The following is a 17443-nucleotide window of genomic DNA, read 5'->3' on the forward strand; positions in this document are numbered from 1 at the left end:
TTTATAGCAAGAACAAAGAAAAAATATTAGCCAAATCCAAAAGAATAGAAATCAAGATTGAAATCTCATTTTCCTATATATTAAATCGAAAGCTTTACCAATAATTGGTATGCTAATATACAAATAAGCTAACTTTAAAAGAAAATAAAAGAAGAATCCGTGATTATGAACAAGTTGTCGATGTACTTCAACTTCGACCTCATGACGTTCTTATTCAATTTGAAAAAAGATATGCAAAGTTTTGATTTAATTAATATATCATATAAGTACATCATATTAACTCTGAACTTGTTTGGAAGTGCTTTTAAACTGACTGAAAGCGCTTTAAAAAAAAATTGGATTCTAAAATCACTTGAAGTGCTTTTCAGAATTCATTTACGTTTTTATTAAGGATTAGTTTAAAAACATTCACAAAAACCCTTTAAGTCATTTTGAAAGTAGTTACAGACAAACTCATTATCTTTTGCCCTCTCATTAATATTAAAGTCAAATTCATTAAACTAGAAGGGGGAGTTTAAAAAATCATGGGAAAATTGGGGGGCCTTTTGTTTATGGTAACAGAGTGTTTCGGCGAAACATGGACATTCCCTTCTGAAGGAATCCGTTTGGGGATTAGTTAACAAATCATTTGTGCTTTGCCTCTGGCGTTTTAGGATAATTGGATTTTCCATTCCCTATTCCCTCACAGCCTTTCTCACTGACATATTTGATTAAATTAATTAATATTTCTGCTTAATTAAATCATAGTATTAGGAAGCAACTAATTAGTTTTCTCCACGACTTTTACGGGCGTGGACGCGTGTCGGTATTCCCGCGGAATACGCGCTCCATCACGTGATTGAAAATGTCTGCCTACCACATCGTCAGCCTCCCAAATCACGTGGCCAACTCACCCTTGCGTTGTGGGTGGGCCCCCCACGCCACTATTACGCGATCCCGTTTCTTCTGTTTGAAAGAAAAAAAAAATATTGAGAAGACGGTTTTGGGATCGTCTAAAAGCGGTTTCGGCATTCTCCTGTTAGTTGACGGCGTTAGTGCACTTCTCCCAAAACATGTTATTTTAAAAAGCCATGCACAACAAGATTTGGTAGGGAGATTTTTCAATGTGCTAAAAACATAGGCTGGTATATAAAGTGTTATAGTACAAGTGATTAGATTTTTTTTTTCTTTCAATTTCCAAACATTTGAAATATGACACTTGATGTATCAAGTCGTGTTTCCATCACATTGAAAAATTTCTCATCTAGTAGGGTTTGGGGAGTCTATACTGTACATAAATTTATTGTTCAATACAAGTGACTCAGATTTACTGTTATTACTTATGAAGTATTCAGAGAAACAAGCCAAGGTTCTACTTTCAACAACATCGACATTGTCTTTAACTTGTTAATTATTAGAGACACGAGCTAAAAGTCTACCTCCAACAACACTAATATTGTTAATGACTTGTTAATTACCACGTGCACAATCCTGTAGATGTGAGGGTTTATCACAAAAAACTTCAGTATTAGTTAGAGTGAGGTTAAGATATTTAAACTTTTCTTTCTTTCTTTCTTTGGCCGATGTGGTATATTTAACAAATTGTACATTATGACGCACTTCAAATTTTCATTATAACGTGGATTAAACTTGGCACTGTAGTGATCTCGTTGTAGGGAAAAGCTATTAAGAGAACAAATTTTCTACACTTTGCAACGTCACTATAACATTCAAGACCAATAAAGTCACGCAAATGTAAAAATATGAAACATGTACAATTTATTTTATTGATATGAAATATCACGATGACGTATCAAGAATGTAAAGAAGTCATTTTTTCCCTTGGGGATATTTTTGGGCACGAGAAAACTGGGAAAGGCAGTTTTCGGTTGGTGGTGGGGAATCCTTTGTACTACGCTTGCCCATGTGATACGCATACGTATGTTTTCGCAATGACGTGACGGGACCCCTACTCCCACTCAGCCAAAGACAGCACGAGAACGAAACGAACGGCTAAGCACCACGCACGTGAGCAGGCCACCCCTCACGTGAGCCCATCCCCTGCCGTTCATGGTTCATCAATCCCTGCAGGCTCGTGCGGTGGGGACCCCAATCTCTCCCCACGCCTATCCCCTACTTCACCCGGCCCTTTTCTAACGCCGTCATACGCCGCCGCTACTGTCTGCTAACGTCGTTATGCTGGCGAAATACCTAATCAACCCCTTGGAGTTTTGCGTGACGTCATACGAGGAAGGAGCATGGCGGCATCACGCAGTGGCTTGGGATTTCATACGTTTGGGAGGGCTACCCTATCTTGGGGCATAGGCCTACATATCTCCGGCTCTCTCTCTCTCTCTGTAACACTGTTGGGTACGTGAGAGCACGTGGTAGCCGGTGGCGGGGTCACTCTCTTTCTCGTGACGGTGTCACGTGGGGATGGAAGGTGGGGCCCGCGAATTACCCATCCCGGAAAAAACAAAAGAGGAAAAGGCGACAAATAGGGAGTGGGGGCATGTGCCTGCCTTTCCCGAGTGACCTGTCGTTAATGGGTTACGAAAGGGATGTGGTGGGTGACGTGGCGTGGTCACGTGGTGATTTCGCGTGTGGCTTTGCCTGGTCCTTGCGAGTGCGACGTGGCCCCTGGAGAGGTGGGGGGTTTCCCCCGACAGAGCCAGATTTTTTTCAGAGCTAAACAAACTGAGCCTACGAATTAAAGAATTCAGATGGTTAAAATTTGATCCAATAACTACAATTATCATAATTTTTAAAAGGTTTTCTGTTTGTAGTCTTTGAATCAAATTTCAATGGTTCAGATTCTTTGCTCAGGAGGGTCAGTTTATTTGGATTCGAAGGGATCCGATTCCGTCCCCAACAACTGAGGGAAATAAATAAGCTTGGGATTGGCATGGAAGATCGGATGATTAGGGTTCCGAGGGTTTCGGTGTTGGGCAGCACTTGCCAGTGTTTTGAGCACATTGCGGGTTGTTTTGTGTTTGGATGTCACATGGTGCAATGCGAACCTTGATTGCCTAGTTATGAGGTTGGAAATTTGGATGGTGTTGCTACACACTCGTGATATGGGCACACTACGTGTCGATACTGACTAAGCTAGTATTCTCGACTTGTAGGAGAGAAACTTGAAAACTTCAGTACGAGCATCCAGACCGCGTGACTTGTCAACACACACCTAATCTTCGTATTTGCTTCCATCTAACTACGTTGTATTTGAGAAATTCTTGTGTACGTCAGAGAGTGGACTAGAGGAGAAACCAAGCGAACTGGAAGCTGTATGCCTCGACGCCAGGAAGAACATAGCATATTCGAACTTGACAAACTTTGAGGCCGAACAAGGAAACGAAGAGTTTCTGTTTGATATGGATTGTGAGAATGCTGGGATTCTTGATCCTTCACATGTTACGTCGAGTCGCTTCTTTGATCAGGTTTCGTATCCTTTTGGGTCTAACCGTCGAAACTTGCTCTCAAAGCAAGATGAGACTTTGGAAGAGGATGAAGATAGGTCTGAGGGAATCACTTCCCAGCCAAATTGGCATCCAACTGCTTCAAAATTGTCCATGCCCCCGAAAAGAACTGATGTGGATGGGAGAAGCCGGCTACAGCGAGCAGGTACTATCCCAGGAATCTGAAGAATGGAAATGATCAGTTACCAGCCTCAGCAAGCTTCGTGAAGGTTGCTGATATGCGCGAGGATGAATGGATTCTGTTTCTTGAAAAGTTCAGGGAGCTTCTTTACCCACCCTTGGCAACCGAAGGTCTGCAACAATCGGGCAGAGACAGAGGCTTGGAACATCTTGCAGATTTTAACCTAATTCAACTTCTAGTCTGACATAGAAGAACGGAACCACAGAGGACAAGCTGCTATCAGTTTTCGTTAGGGAATTTGGGATTCTCTAATTTCTGCAGCATCGAAGAACGTCGTCATCAGCAGTAGAAGCAGCCTACGATGTAGAAATGTAGATAGTTTCCGAATCAAGAAGATCCGGGATCAGCTGAAGTGCAGGAATAAAGATGAAATCGTGTTCTTCGTTTTCTGTTTTATGCTTGTAGCTTCCATCTGAGTATGGCAAGAAAACAGTAGTAGAAAACCAGAGAAAGTATAGACAGAAATGAGGAAAGGCAAATACAATATGGTTATATATATTCTGAAAGTAGTTTCTTTTAAGTTGGTCAGAGCAGGGCTCCCCGACTCCTTGCACCTGAGTTAAGATACTACTGCAAAATTACTCCACATTCCTGCTCTCCTATGGAATAAGATTCATCAATAAAATTTAGAAATTACTTTATTTGTGGCTGAACAGTGGCAGTTGGAACCGGTTAAGATGGAGCTTGGCTTAATTTTGCGGAACCAGCTGAACCACACAGAATAGAACTGACTACGCCCTTCACAAAACCATCAAAGCAAGCTCGACAAGAGTTTGGCATCGGACTGGGTTTGTGCGGTGGCTGAAACTGCTCAGTGTGGGGGCATTCTAAGCTAGGGAAGGAGTACATACCAGACTTTGAATGCTTTAAACCACAAGCGCCATAAATGGTATGCGTGGAAAGCCTTGCGATTTCCTTGAATGCATCAACTCCTGAAAAAACAAAAAGATTTCGAGTAAATTAGTTAACTCCTATTTCAAGTAACACGTTTGTTTCATCAAAAGGCAATCAAACAGTGAAAACGCGCCCAACTATTTCTGTTCAATTAACAATGCATTGAATTGTAAAATGCCTTTCCTCATCGTACTCAAGTAACACAACATCGCTTTTCCCTTATCGTACTCAACATTCCATCATGCCAGCACTAGAGTCAATCAGAGACGAGAGCCAGGCTAATATCTGTCTACTATAAGAGCCAGGAAGTTGAAGGAATACTTGTCGTCAAAGTAATTCTTGGATGCTCCGGGAGTAAATATAAAAGCGGATGTCCTAAAATAGCGATAGTGTGCTTAAGTTTGTACTACCTGCCCTAGTTACTTGCAAACTATAGCATTAACCATGATACGTATATGTATATGGATCAAATATTAAACTAAGAAGTAAAAATCATACCTAATGGTTTGTCTTTGGTTAACATCTTCAAGTTCACCTTCACAACAGACGCGATTTCACTTTTGGCATCTTTTCTTGATTGGCCTTCCAAACAGCTCTCTCCCCGTCCAATATTTCTCTTCTGCGCGTCTAATTTACTGGAAGAAGTACTGATCTGTGGTTTGGCATAAAAAGAAGAAAGTGCTCCTTCATTTACTGAACAAGCAGACCTATTTTGCTCATGAATGATGTTTGCTGCAGCCTGCTTTATATGTCTAGCTGAAGGGCCTTCGCTAGGTGCGACTGCATCCTGAGGCGTAACCCTAAACTGCGTATCCTTTTCCAACTTTACAGGTTGATGTCTTATTGTTTCTTTTTCACGAGGACTGCATTTGTAGGACTCCTTTCCGGTTTTTCTCCGATCGCAGGCTCCAAGTTGTTGGCTTCTCAAAATATCAAAACTCGATGTTACATTTGTTGCTTCTTTTGAAGCACTTGACATCCTAGAAAGAAGTTTTGGGTGCTGAACGCCACTGCTGCTGCCAGTGTTTGTATGAACGTGCTGTTTCGATTTAATGTCACGTGTTCCACAACCAACTTGATTTATTGGTCGATAATACCCTGCGGAAGATGAGGATTGTGCTTGACTTGATGTACCAAAACAAGGATTTACATTAGTTCGTTTTCTTGAATCACTTGTTGTGTTGACGGAACTGCCGCTGCACTTTTTACCAGCGTCCATTCTTGACTTTGCAATTTCCATCATTTTCCATGCTTTGTCGATATCATTTAAGCCACAACTGTCTCGATTTCTCGGTTGTTGACCACTTGTGGAAGCTGAGGACTGTGTCTGGCCTGATCTTTCATGGATTACCACACCATTTTCAGGCTTTTGACTACTAATGCAGGCCAGATTTAATTGAACTCGAAGAGAAGCTCAATGAACCACTTTGGATGGCATTCCAATTTTCACGGAGTTCTTGCACTCGAGTGTACACATAGCGACGGTGAACCAATGTTCTTGCACCTGATGCTGCAACACTTGGTAGTGTTTCTGCTGGCGTGGTAATTACTTCATCTGCGATACTGGTAGACCTGTCACGGACAACTGGAAGTGCAAAGTGGTTTGGAATTCTAGGGATTCTTGGGAGATATCTATTCGCCACTGAGCTATAACTACATGATTCTTGTACAATGTCAAAGGCCGATATATTTGGGTCGGATGGTCCTAAAAGATATTCATCGTCAGAATCAGAACTAGAATCAACATTGTCATCGTGTTCTCCCCTAATAGTAGTGCAGTCAAGGCAGAACCAATCACCTTCGGGCACGGTATTACCCAGTCCAACACAGTACGTATGAGCAGCTGAATCGCAAATATCGCAGAGCAACAGAAGATATTCATCTGCCATGCCGTGGCACACTTGACACGTAACTTCTTCGTAACGAAGAACTTGCCCAGCCATGTTACTAGATGGATGGTGAGCCTGCACATTACAACACAAGAACCAATGTGAGGGAAACATGAATTCGAAAAACGTCAAACGTTAGCAGCTGCAAACTTTAACATAAACTAGAAGTCTAGAACACAACCAATGTCAGAGAAACATAAACTACAGCACAACCAATGCGACATAAACTTAAATTTGAAAACACAAACAATGTGACAGAAACATAAATTTGAAAGAACACAGACTGATAGGAAGCTGCAAACTGTAAATTTACAACACCAACAATGTGACAGAAACACTAATCGAACGTTAGCAAGCTGCAAACTTTAAGCATAATTTTTTGAAAATCTAACCGTTCCAGAAAAGCCCAATTCGAAAAATACGAAACCCAGATTAGAAATACAATTAAATTGAAAAAGCATGAATACATGATCACAAGCAGGAATCTTGACGACTCGCTCGCGGGCAAAGACGCCGTCTTTCGGCGGCCGGCGAATGGTGGTGAACCTGCGGCGGCAGAGTGGGCAGCGCGACTCCTTCTTCGACCACTCCATAATGCAGAGAAAGCAGAAGTAGTGGTCGCAGCAATCGATTTCGCCTCTGATCACTTTGCCACCTTCCAGGAAGCAAATTGGGCATCGCTGAGAAGATGAATTTTCGGGTTCTTGGGGTTCGTGGGGAATTGGGTCCTCTTCGATTTTTGATTTTAGGGTTTTCCGCCGTTTGTTTGGGGGAGAAGACGGGCTGTCTGTGTCACCCGCCATTGGAGCTCTCTCTGCGCCAAATCTAAACGGAGTTATGTTTGTTGGGGACATTCTTTATTTTGGTGGCGGAAATTCCTAAACGGGGTTGGAAAGTAAATGGGCCGGGCTTTAATCTAAGTTTTACCCAATCCACTTGAAAATTCTTGGTCTATTGATTTGTTTTCTTTCTTGTTTCTTTCCACATAAGCACATGTTTACTTAAGAACATAAAACGAAGGATAGTGCTATTCACATATTCATATCTATGTCCGACAAATTTTTGTTAATTTTTGTCATTGATTTTCTTCAATTCACTCGACCCGTTGGCAAAGAATTGTGAAAGGGTGTGGATACACTACCCAAAATGAATAGGAGATCTGTGGAGTTAGGAATAGGGAAAGTAAGGAAACGAAATCAATTAATAATTGATTACCCTCCTTAATTAATTTGATTCTCGATTTTCAATTATTTGAATAGTGGTAGGAGAAACTCATACTTTTTTGATTTCATGTGTGCTATAGGGCTTGTTGGGGAGTGATCTTGTGAGGACCATAATCACACATTAGTAGAAAAACACTTCAATCTTATAGCTTATTTGAAAATGTTTTAAAAATTACTGAAAGCGTTTTTGGATAAATTTTTTTCCAACCGAGTCCTTATTCTTCACAAAACTAGTTGGAGTTTCTCAACACAACCACCACACCCCCCCCCCCCCCCGCCCCCGGGCCCCCAAAAAAAACAAAACACCCTAGAATTATACCATAATCACACAACAATAGAAGAACATTTTTTTTGAAGTGTATTTAAAATGATTGAAAACGCTGTTAGTGAAATTTATATTAGGTTCCAAAAGCACTTTAAATATTTTTTTGGTTAAAAAAAAAAAAAAAACCAAATATATGCTTCTTACAAGAAGCACTTGGGTTTTTACTAAAGATTAATTTCAAAAACATTTTCAACAAAAAAAGTTTCAATCATTTTAAATACATTTCCAAATAAGCCCTTCATCATTATCACAAAAGAAATAAACAAGAATTTTATAAAATCATATGTATTAATGCATTGTATCTACTCATTGCAAATTCCTTATTCAAACATAACGTAATTTGTAGGAAGAAATTCGAGCTCGATTAGTATATATCACTTTGCCTCCTAAACCCAAATTGACTTTGGTCTACACATTTTTGTCGTTTTATTAATGTGTTTTCCTTTTCCCCAATATACTTTGTCCGTTTGAAATCACACCGTCATGCAAGGACTTAACTCCTTTCCACCACTGTAGTCAAGGAACACTTACTTGTCCTTAATTTCTGTCATGAATCTTGCATGTTGTCAAAATTTTGTTGCGGAGTAGTTGGTTTCCTAGACACCAATACATCGAGCTTTCCTGGTTTGGTGAACAATAATCAACGGCGCATGAGGGTAGAGGCAGGTCAAGTTTCTCTTTGGTGGGCCAAAAATTCAATCAATTACGTGATTAATTGCACTCTAATTCAACTTTATATGCAATTTTGTTTGATTTTCAAATCAGGCAAAACAAGAACAAAGGAGGAGCCGAAAGGCCCCGTTGAAAAAACAAGTGACGGTGGAGTCGTTGCAAACTAAGAAAAACTAACCAGTGACGGAGCCATTGAGGGACTAGAATGGTCCCTAGCCGATCTCGCATTTTGTTTTTCTTGCTACTATAACAAATGATGCTGATGCATATGACTCTAATACCTCATATTCTCTTTATTCCTCTTATTGCGTTGCAGTCTTCACTTCTACTTATTCTATTAATTTTCTTTGGTTTTTACCTATATCTTAAAGATTTTCTGCTTACTCTTTACCTCGTATTTGGGTTTTTGGATTTGTGCAATGTTTTTAGTTATCTTTATTGAATTTAGAGTCTTTCTATTTTTATGCAAATTACGCCAATCTCTAATGTTCTGAGCTTCAAATTACCTAGGTTTGTGAAAGGTCTTCCTACACATCATGAAACTGACTCCGCCGCCGAAACTGACTAGTCATACGGTGTCCAAAAGATAGATCGGCTGAAACTATGAGGCCTCAATGGTGATCTTGCGTAGGACATGGGAGACCGTCACGGATGAGAGAAACCATCAGAATAAGCAATGTGGGAGAAGAAGGAGGCTCCACATAAAACAGTCCCGCTACATTCACGGGCAACAACCCCATGAACGTGAGTCTAGAAGTAGAGTGATGGTTCCAAGCTCCGTCAACGTTCAACTTTATAAGAGGGGATTGTGGGGCTAACCATGATACCGACCTCGGAGCGCAGCAGGCCCGTAAGAGGAAACGGTGGAAGACGGATTCTACTCACCTCGGCACCTCGGCACCTCGCCAATGTTCCTCTTCTCGATTCCTTCTGTTCTTCATCTTCTCCGTTCAGAGGAAGAATCATATAAATGAAGAAAGAAAAACTTCCCAAGTCCCTCAGTGAGCTAGGATGGAAGTGGTGGAGGAGGCCCAATAATTGCTTCTTTTCCCCTTTTATCTGGTAGTTTTGCAGATGCTTACGAACGTGAATTATGTGACTACCAGTGTAAAAGGATAGGAGACCCATACCCCATTGGACATGTAAGAGGAAAAAGCTGATTAATTCCCACTCCTCTGCCTGTGAGCAGGTATTTTGAGACATTCAAGAAATTTGGAAGAATATATTTGCTCAACACTCTAAAAAAAATTGACAGTGATACTCAACACTCTATTTATTACGATTAGATAAGTTTACATTTTAAGATATGTGTAGTGAATATACACAAATCACAAAATTTAAACTTATCTAACATACATAAGATGATGGGCATTATTATCATTTGAGCATGGTGAGAAAAATGCATCCATAAAAAAAAATTGCAAGAGTAAAAGAAATCATACAAAAAAAATACGTAATTAACAAAATTAATGAAAATCCATAACAAGAAATGATGATGAACTAATTGAAAAGCCCCTTAGCACTTATTAGTATTTTTCTTTACTTGTAAATGAGAGGTCTTAGGTTTGATTGTCGCCAAAGACGAATTTGAACCACATTAATGTTATCTCATTGTGAAATTAAGCCCTCTACATCTAATGAAGATAATATCGTTTGTTAAAAAAAATTGGCAATGACCCTCATCCCCTCTGCCTTTTGAGAAATTTTTTATTGTAATCGGAACACGAATGGTACACTATGTATTTTTATATAAGTGGGAAAAATTTTATTTTTTAAGTTATACCGTACTGCTTTCCTTCCTACCAATCCATCACCAATCACCCCCTCTACCTTTTGAGAAATTTTTTTATTGTGACTGGAACACGAATGGTATATTACGTATTTTAATATAAGTAGGGAAATTTTTATTTTTTAAGTTATTAACATTTTAACATACACATTTAACTATTTGTATAGTAACATATAATGTACCACTCCATATACCGATCACATTGAAAAATTACTCCTACCTTTTTGGCCTTTTCCATCCCATGCCAACCAGAATTTGCCAAAAAATTACTAGAAACCAAACCTACCTCCTCACCTCCTCTCTACAACTTAAACAAAGCATTAACATTTTCTTCTCTGTATCAAATTGAATAAAAAACAAAAAATAAGAAAACTTACTATATTTCTACGTCTTAAGGAGTATCTATGCATCGATATATGGGTCCAGATCTCTCTTCCGGTCTTCCCTTCGTTGCTTTTTATAAAGAAAACCTACCTGGGTTTAACCCTAATTCAAATAATATTTTTGGAAAACCCAGCTACAGATTCATCACGTCCACCATGAGTTCTGCCTCTTCAACCAAACCCCACGTCTTGGTGTTTCCATACCCAGCACAGGGTCACATGATCCCTCTCATCGACCTCACTCACCAACTCGTCAGTCGTGGACTCACCGTCACCGTCCTCGTCACCCCTAAAAACCTCCCTCTCCTCGACCCCCTCCTCTCCTCCTCCTCCTCCCAAAACCCTAACCCTAATCCCATCGAAACCTTGGTCCTCCCTTTCCCTCCACACCCCTCCATCCCTGCCGGCATCGAAAACGTCAAGGATCTCCCCATCCCCTACTTCTCCGCCATGATGTGTGCCTTAGGCCAACTACACGACCCCCTCCTCCGCTGGTTCAACTCCCACCCCAACCCACCCGTCGCCATCATCTCCGATATGTTCCTCGGCTGGACCCACCGCCTCGCAACGCAGCTGGGTATTCAGCGGCTCATATTCTCCGCCTCCGGCGCCTTTGCGCTTTCCATCGTCGACGCGCTCTGGGAACGCATGCCAAAGCGAGACGACCCAGAGGACCAAGACCAAGTTTTTGCATTTCCCCAAGTTCCTAATTCCCCGAAATACCCCTGGTGGCAGCTCTCCACCGTGTACCGCTCTTACGTGGAGGGCAACCCCGACTCGGAGTTCATCCGAGACGGATACAAAAGTAACAGGGCAAGTTGGGGACTCGTCGTCAACTCGTTCACCGAGTTGGAACGGGTTTATCTCGAGCATCTCAAAAAAGAGCTGGGTTACGATCGTGTGTGGGCAGTCGGACCGCTCCTCCCTCCCGACAGGGTTACAGATCACGTTGACAAGGATGACGAGTCCAGGCCCACGGAAATAAGGGGCGGATCCAGCGCAGTTTCTCTGGACCACATCAAGTTGTGGCTGGACGCGTGCGCAGAGGACCACCAGGTGGTGTACGTGTGCTTCGGGAGTCAAGCGGTGTTGACCAACCATCAGATGGAAGCCGTCGCGTCGGGATTGGAGAAAAGCGGAGTCCGGTTTGTTTGGTCCGTCAAGGGACCCACAAAGGGACACGTGGAGGGAGATTATGGCGTAGTGCCGGCAGGGTTTGAGAATCGGACGGCAGGGAGAGGGCTGGTGATTAGAGGGTGGGCCCCGCAGGTTTTTATATTGAGTCACCGAGCCGTGGGTGCGTTCCTGACTCACTGCGGGTGGAACTCGGTTCTGGAATCGGTGGTGGCAGGCGTGCCGATGCTGGCGTGGCCAAGGGGGGCTGACCAATTTTGCAACGCTACGTTGCTCGTGGACCAGCTGAAGGTTGGGATCAGGGTGTGCGAGGGCTCGAGTACAGTCCCTGACTCGGACGAGTTGGCACGAGTGCTGGCGGAATCGGTGAGTGGGGACTGGGCTGAGAGGGCTCGAGCCGCGGGGTTGCGGGAGGCGGCGCGTCAGGCTATAAAAGAAGGTGGGAGTTCGGTGAACGAGTTGGATCGTTTGGTATGCCAACTTTGTGCGTTGGAAATTCCGGCGAGTAGTAATTTGCAATCCATGCGAAATGGAAATTGAACGAGTATTATTTATGATAATAATAAAAAGAAATTATTACAAATTTTGCTTGTGGGTTTCCTTGTTAATTGGTGATTTTGAAATTATTGCAAATTATGGCAAAAAATATAAGAGAATTTTAGCGAAAAGTTTTCGGTAATGTTCACTTTAAAAAAAAATCATATTTTTATACTAAAAAGTTAATTCTGGTATTAGTCATTTGATTCTTTATTCTGTATGGAATGTAGGGTCCAAAATTGTACATCTATTTATATGGTGATTTGGACAATTCCTAGCTAGCTAGCCTCCAGTCATAATAGCTTGGAACGTTTTGAACATTAACGTAATGTTATATGTTTCAACGTATCTGCATGATATTGCGTTATTAATTTCGACGTTAACATTCCGAAAAATGCATGCAAGGTTTTTTATGCCCACAATTGAGTAGAGGGCAAGAGATAATCAAACTTGTTAAAAGACAAACTTCTCAAAGAATTATCACGTTTACGTAAAGGAACATCTCTTATTACGTTTTTTAATGGGACATTAAAATACTTATTGAAAGACAAACTTCTCAAAAAGCTTAATAAGTTTGTCTTTTAATTTTGAAGTTTGATTGTTATTTAGTACTACGGTCTATTGATATTATTTTTCACTTGTATGTGAGAAGTCTTAGGTTTGATTGTTACAAAGGCGAATTTGAATTACATTATTACTAGCCTATTGTGAGACTAATCATATCTTCTCCCTTACTGTAGATAATATCGATTTTTCAAAAAAAAAAAAAAAAATATTGAATTTTACCCATATCCCACATAATCAAACTTATTAAAAGACAAACTTCTCAAAAAATTCATAATAATTTCAAACAAAGAAAACGCTTGATGTCACACATTCTTATATCTATCTGCCACATGCGAAAGACATATATAACCATGACATTAAAATATTTTTGATTAGTCGCAAGTTGATTTTGAAATTAGTAATTTACATTTTACTTTGTTTTCTAATAATGAAAATCAATAAAATTTATCTTTGAGTTTGTCCATCGTAATGTTGGTTCTTCCATAAAAAATCTGTCAATATTGTTGTTAATTGGAGGGGTTTGTTTAATAAAAATATCTTTACAAATGTGGTCATATGGATGACTTAACGAGGATATTAACAAAATTTTTACGAAATGACCAAAATAATTTACTATGAACAAACTTCTTCTTGTCAAGAACCAGAGTCAAAAGTTAAGTCAATCGAAAAAACCTTTGCAATTTTTTTAGTTAGATAGTACTTATGGTGAGTGGAGATTATTTTGATTACATTTATAAAGTTAAGTCAATCGAAAAAACCTTTGCAATATTAACATGACTTAACTGTGACCGCATAAATATGAGGGGATGAGAATAGCACCCAAACAAGAGGGCAGACGATCTGCCTCCTATTTATATTACTCGATTCATTCATATATCAGCCAGCCAAATGTAGTAAATAATAGTTAACTATGTGATAAAATAACAAAGGATTTTTTTTTTATTTTTTTTTTTATTACAAATGGTCCATGAAATTGATCAAACTCATTATTTTGGTCCCTCACTTCCAAAATCAATCAATATTGTCCTTGACATTCACTACCTGCACATCAATTTGGTCATTCCGTTAAGATTCTGTCAACTATTATGTAAGTTTGTATGTTGGACCCACAAATCCAATGAAATGGTGACACGTGGATTTACACAAAATAAGGGTTTTTATCGCAAATGATCCTTGACATTGATCTGACTTCTCATTTTGGTCCCTGAGTTTAAAAAATCGATAAATTTGGTGCCTGACTTTCAATACCGTACGCCAATTTAATCCTTCTATTAAAGTTTCGTCAATATTTTTGTCCCACTAATCCAAGCATATAGTGTCATGTGGATTAACTACAAGAAACTTTTTTTTTTAAATTTAAAACTAAAAATCAAAACTAAAAGAAAAAGTAGTCATTGTCGTTTTCATTAGGGTATGCTAAAGAAAAGGAAGGCACTATGACACCACTAAAGTACTTAGCCTGCTGAACTCATTCCTCATTCTCTCTAGTCGGTTATACTCCTATCAAATTTGAATTGAATTTGGATTCGATTTTATCGAATTCAGGTCAATTTTTTTTTTTTTTTTCAATTTGGGGTTGTGAGGTGCGAGAAAAATGCCATAACGGAATACTTGTTCATTGGTTCACTCTTAAAAAATTAGTTTCTTGTACTTAATCCACATGGAGCCATATGTTGGATTAATGGGACCACATCAGCATGCAAACGAAAAATATGGATGAAATTCTAACGGAATGACTAAATTCTAACGAAAAATATGGACCACATCAGGGGACCAAATTTATCAATTTTTGAAATTCAGGAACCAAAATGAGGAGTTGGATCAATGTCAGGGACCATTTGTGATAAGAACCCTTATTTTGTGTATATCCACATGTCATAATTTCATTGGATATATGGGTCCCACATACAAACTAACTGAATAGTTGACGAAATCTTAACGGAATGACCACATTGATGTGGGGTAGTGAATGTCAAGGACGACATTGTTTGATTTTGAAAGTGAGGGATTGAAATGATGAGTTTGATCAATCTCAGGAATCATTTGTGATAAAAACTCAATAACAAATGAGAAGAAAGAATTCTTTATATTTGTTTTTATTTTATATGCGAATCGATACTGAAGGATAAAGGCATTCGAATATGAGACCTCAAGTACAATTACGTTCTTCACTAACTGAGACAAATTAACGAACTTGATTTTGGATGGCTTGTGAAACTCGAACATTGATATAAACCTATTGCGAAGATCCATACATACAAGTATGATATATTCCAAACTTGTCTCTCCATCAAAAATGCTTACATAACCGGAAATTGTAGCCTTGAAAAAGAAAAAAAAAAAAAAAAATCACATACAAAATAGTAGCTCTGTGGAAAACCTAGCTAAAACACGAAACAATGAAGAGTATAACAAACTTTGTGCCCTAAAACTAAATTCAAGCCGCCGCCGGCGTCTCCACCGGCCAGTGCTCTCTAGCTCTTCGATCCTTACTTAGTTATTCTTAGGCGGATGAAGTTTTGGGACATGGTAGTCAGCATTGAAAGGTATAAAACCAGCTATTTGAACCTTCACATGACCACGACTACTTGTACTTATCAATCTACGTTCTCCATTAATTTTCAACAGTTCCTCTCTTACCATTCCCAGATTCCTTTCTGTCACTATTTTCCTCGCCAGAATTCTTGTATCTTCAACTTCTTCCACAGCAGCAGGAACGCCGTCGTAAATTTCCTGAAAACGTAGTAGTTTTTCTTAGAACTGTAAAGATGCTGAATTTGTAGGACACACACTATGCTTATAGATGCATTTCACTTCCTCTTCTCCCTGTGCATATTAATGGTTATTTTTGGCTTTTGAATTGATAATCAAAGGATAATCAAATGACAGAAAATAAACAAGAAGCTAGCGTACCTTTTCAACATCGACGAGGCTGCTTCTCAGCACCACTAAAGGACCAGTTTCATCAGCAGCCAGCACTACTTTGCTCATAGCTATATATTGTATTAGATGTATAAAACAAAATACAGGTACAAAGGTAATTAGCTTTGAAGACGCCATTTTTTAGTTCCTATCAAACTTGAACAGCTAGAAGAACCCCAGTGATGAAAGGGAAGAAGGTCGATATATAAAGATCACCAAACCAAGGTCAAACCGTCAAAGTAGCAAAGCTACGGGCCTACGGCTAGTACCAGTCAACACTTTGCCTTTCTTTTCTCCATGATAAAATATGATTACGGAGTTTTTGACAGAGGTAGAGTTACCTGGAAAAAGGATCGATCTGTCTGCCGCCATGCATGCAACGAGGAGGTTTCTTTTCCTGGCCAACGTTGGCCGCATACAAATTAAACCTAGGGTTTCCAACTTTATAGTAATTTTAATTAGCTCTAGACCCTCCTCCCCATATGTCATTCTGTCCTGGGGTAAATTAAATTAACATGCATGGTGAAAATTGACGTGGAGTTTGAGATGGAAGCACATGCTTCTCGTTTGACCAAGTTGCAGACTTGTTGGTTTGGTACATTTTGAAGTGTGAAGAGAGGGATGAGCATTATCTCCAGATCCTCACATCTTAGTCGTTTATCGTACATCGTATAGCCAGTTTTTATTAGATATTATTTGTGTTTATTTTAAATAAAAAATTTAAAATGATTTCTGACTGTACGATATACAATTAACGACTAGGATATGAGGATCTCTAAAATCCCACAATTTGAATTCGGATGAATTCCAAAGGCTGCTTGAGCAAGTCCGCATGTGAGATTTGACTGATTTTATAAGGTTCCCCACCCCAAAAGTAGAGCCATCAACGGTATAGAAATGGGTTCAAACTTCAAACACCATGGTATGCATGGGCGTGAAAACGTTTACATTCCCGTGGATTTAGGAATTTGAGATAGGTAACAGTCGGTGAATCAGTTAATGCAACAATTCATTCATCAAACTTACTTATTACGGAATGTATTTATATTATCTGTTTTCTTAAACGGCTACGTGAACATAGAGAAACGTTAACATTATGGGGTGGTTTAGTGGTTGGGGACGGAATTCCAGACCAATATTCTACATGGTTTGTCCTGTATTCGATTTCTGACGCTGTTGAATCACACAATGGTGACTAGAAGAAGGCTAAAATGCCTAAATAAGTCTTCTTAGCCCTTGAAAAGTTAGAATGACGTAACGAAGCCACTAACTAGTTTCCTTAAAAAAAAAAAAATAATAACAAAAAGGATCGACGAAATACAAACTCTATGATGCAAGAGTTCTTTGGCTAAGAAAATCATGTCACTCTTATCTTTAATATATAGCTTATTTTTTCACATTCAAGCAGTATGTGTTACTTGCTAAACTTTATAATCATGGTCACGTGTTAACAACCTTGGCCTACATAT

The 17443-nt window shown here is 39.6% G+C and overlaps 3 protein-coding genes across 3 annotated transcripts; 1 reads left to right on the top strand and 2 right to left on the bottom strand.

The window, feature by feature from the left end:
• Window positions 1–4075: 4075 nt before the first annotated feature.
• LOC103938085 (PHD and RING finger domain-containing protein 1) lies at window positions 4076–7276 on the bottom strand. The gene is made up of 3 exons (XM_009348086.3): window positions 6890–7276; window positions 5032–6497; window positions 4076–4571 (listed from the first exon to the last, which is right to left on the bottom strand). The coding sequence occupies exons 1-2, from the start codon at window positions 7274–7276 to the stop codon at window positions 5910–5912; spliced, it is 975 nt and encodes a 324-aa protein (XP_009346361.2). The 3' UTR covers window positions 4076–4571; window positions 5032–5909.
• Window positions 4207–5776, bottom strand: LOC125479723. Its single transcript, XM_048589446.1, has 3 exons — window positions 5032–5776; window positions 4491–4571; window positions 4207–4238 (listed from the first exon to the last, which is right to left on the bottom strand). Exons 1-3 carry the CDS (start codon window positions 5774–5776, stop codon window positions 4207–4209), a joined length of 858 nt encoding a protein of 285 aa, XP_048445403.1.
• Window positions 7277–10957: 3681 nt separating the features above from the next.
• LOC103938094 (UDP-glycosyltransferase 89B2) lies at window positions 10958–12531 on the top strand. The gene has a single exon (XM_009348093.3). It carries the CDS (start codon window positions 10971–10973, stop codon window positions 12486–12488), a length of 1518 nt encoding a protein of 505 aa, XP_009346368.2. The 5' UTR covers window positions 10958–10970; the 3' UTR covers window positions 12489–12531.
• The last annotated feature ends 4912 nt before the right edge of the window (window positions 12532–17443 follow it).

The sequence above is a fragment of a genome, unplaced genomic scaffold, assembly GCF_019419815.1.
Source record: "Pyrus x bretschneideri cultivar Hongxiangsu unplaced genomic scaffold, Pyrus_bretschneideri_v1 Contig3, whole genome shotgun sequence".
Lineage (NCBI taxonomy): Eukaryota > Viridiplantae > Streptophyta > Magnoliopsida > Rosales > Rosaceae > Pyrus > Pyrus x bretschneideri.

What these genes read in the sequence shown, in the direction of transcription:
- LOC125479723 (XM_048589446.1), bottom strand. Translation starts at nt 5,776, where the DNA reads ATGATGGAAATTGCAAAGTCAAGAATGGACGCTGGTAAAAAGTGCAGC. An exon ending in AACCAAAGACAAACCATTAG is followed by an intron (nt 4,572 to 5,031) that starts GTATGATTTTTA and finishes TTGTTTTTTCAG; the next exon opens with GAGTTGATGCATTCAAGGAA. An exon ending in TTTAAAGCATTCAAAGTCTG is followed by an intron (nt 4,239 to 4,490) that starts GTATGTACTCCT and finishes CTTATTCCATAG; the next exon opens with GAGAGCAGGAATGTGGAGTA.
- LOC103938085 (XM_009348086.3), bottom strand. Translation starts at nt 7,276, where the DNA reads ATGTCCCCAACAAACATAACTCCGTTTAGATTTGGCGCAGAGAGAGCT. An exon ending in AGATTCCTGCTTGTGATCAT is followed by an intron (nt 6,498 to 6,889) that starts GTATTCATGCTT and finishes TGTAATGTGCAG; the next exon opens with GCTCACCATCCATCTAGTAA.
- LOC103938094 (XM_009348093.3), top strand. Translation starts at nt 10,971, where the DNA reads ATGAGTTCTGCCTCTTCAACCAAACCCCACGTCTTGGTGTTTCCATAC.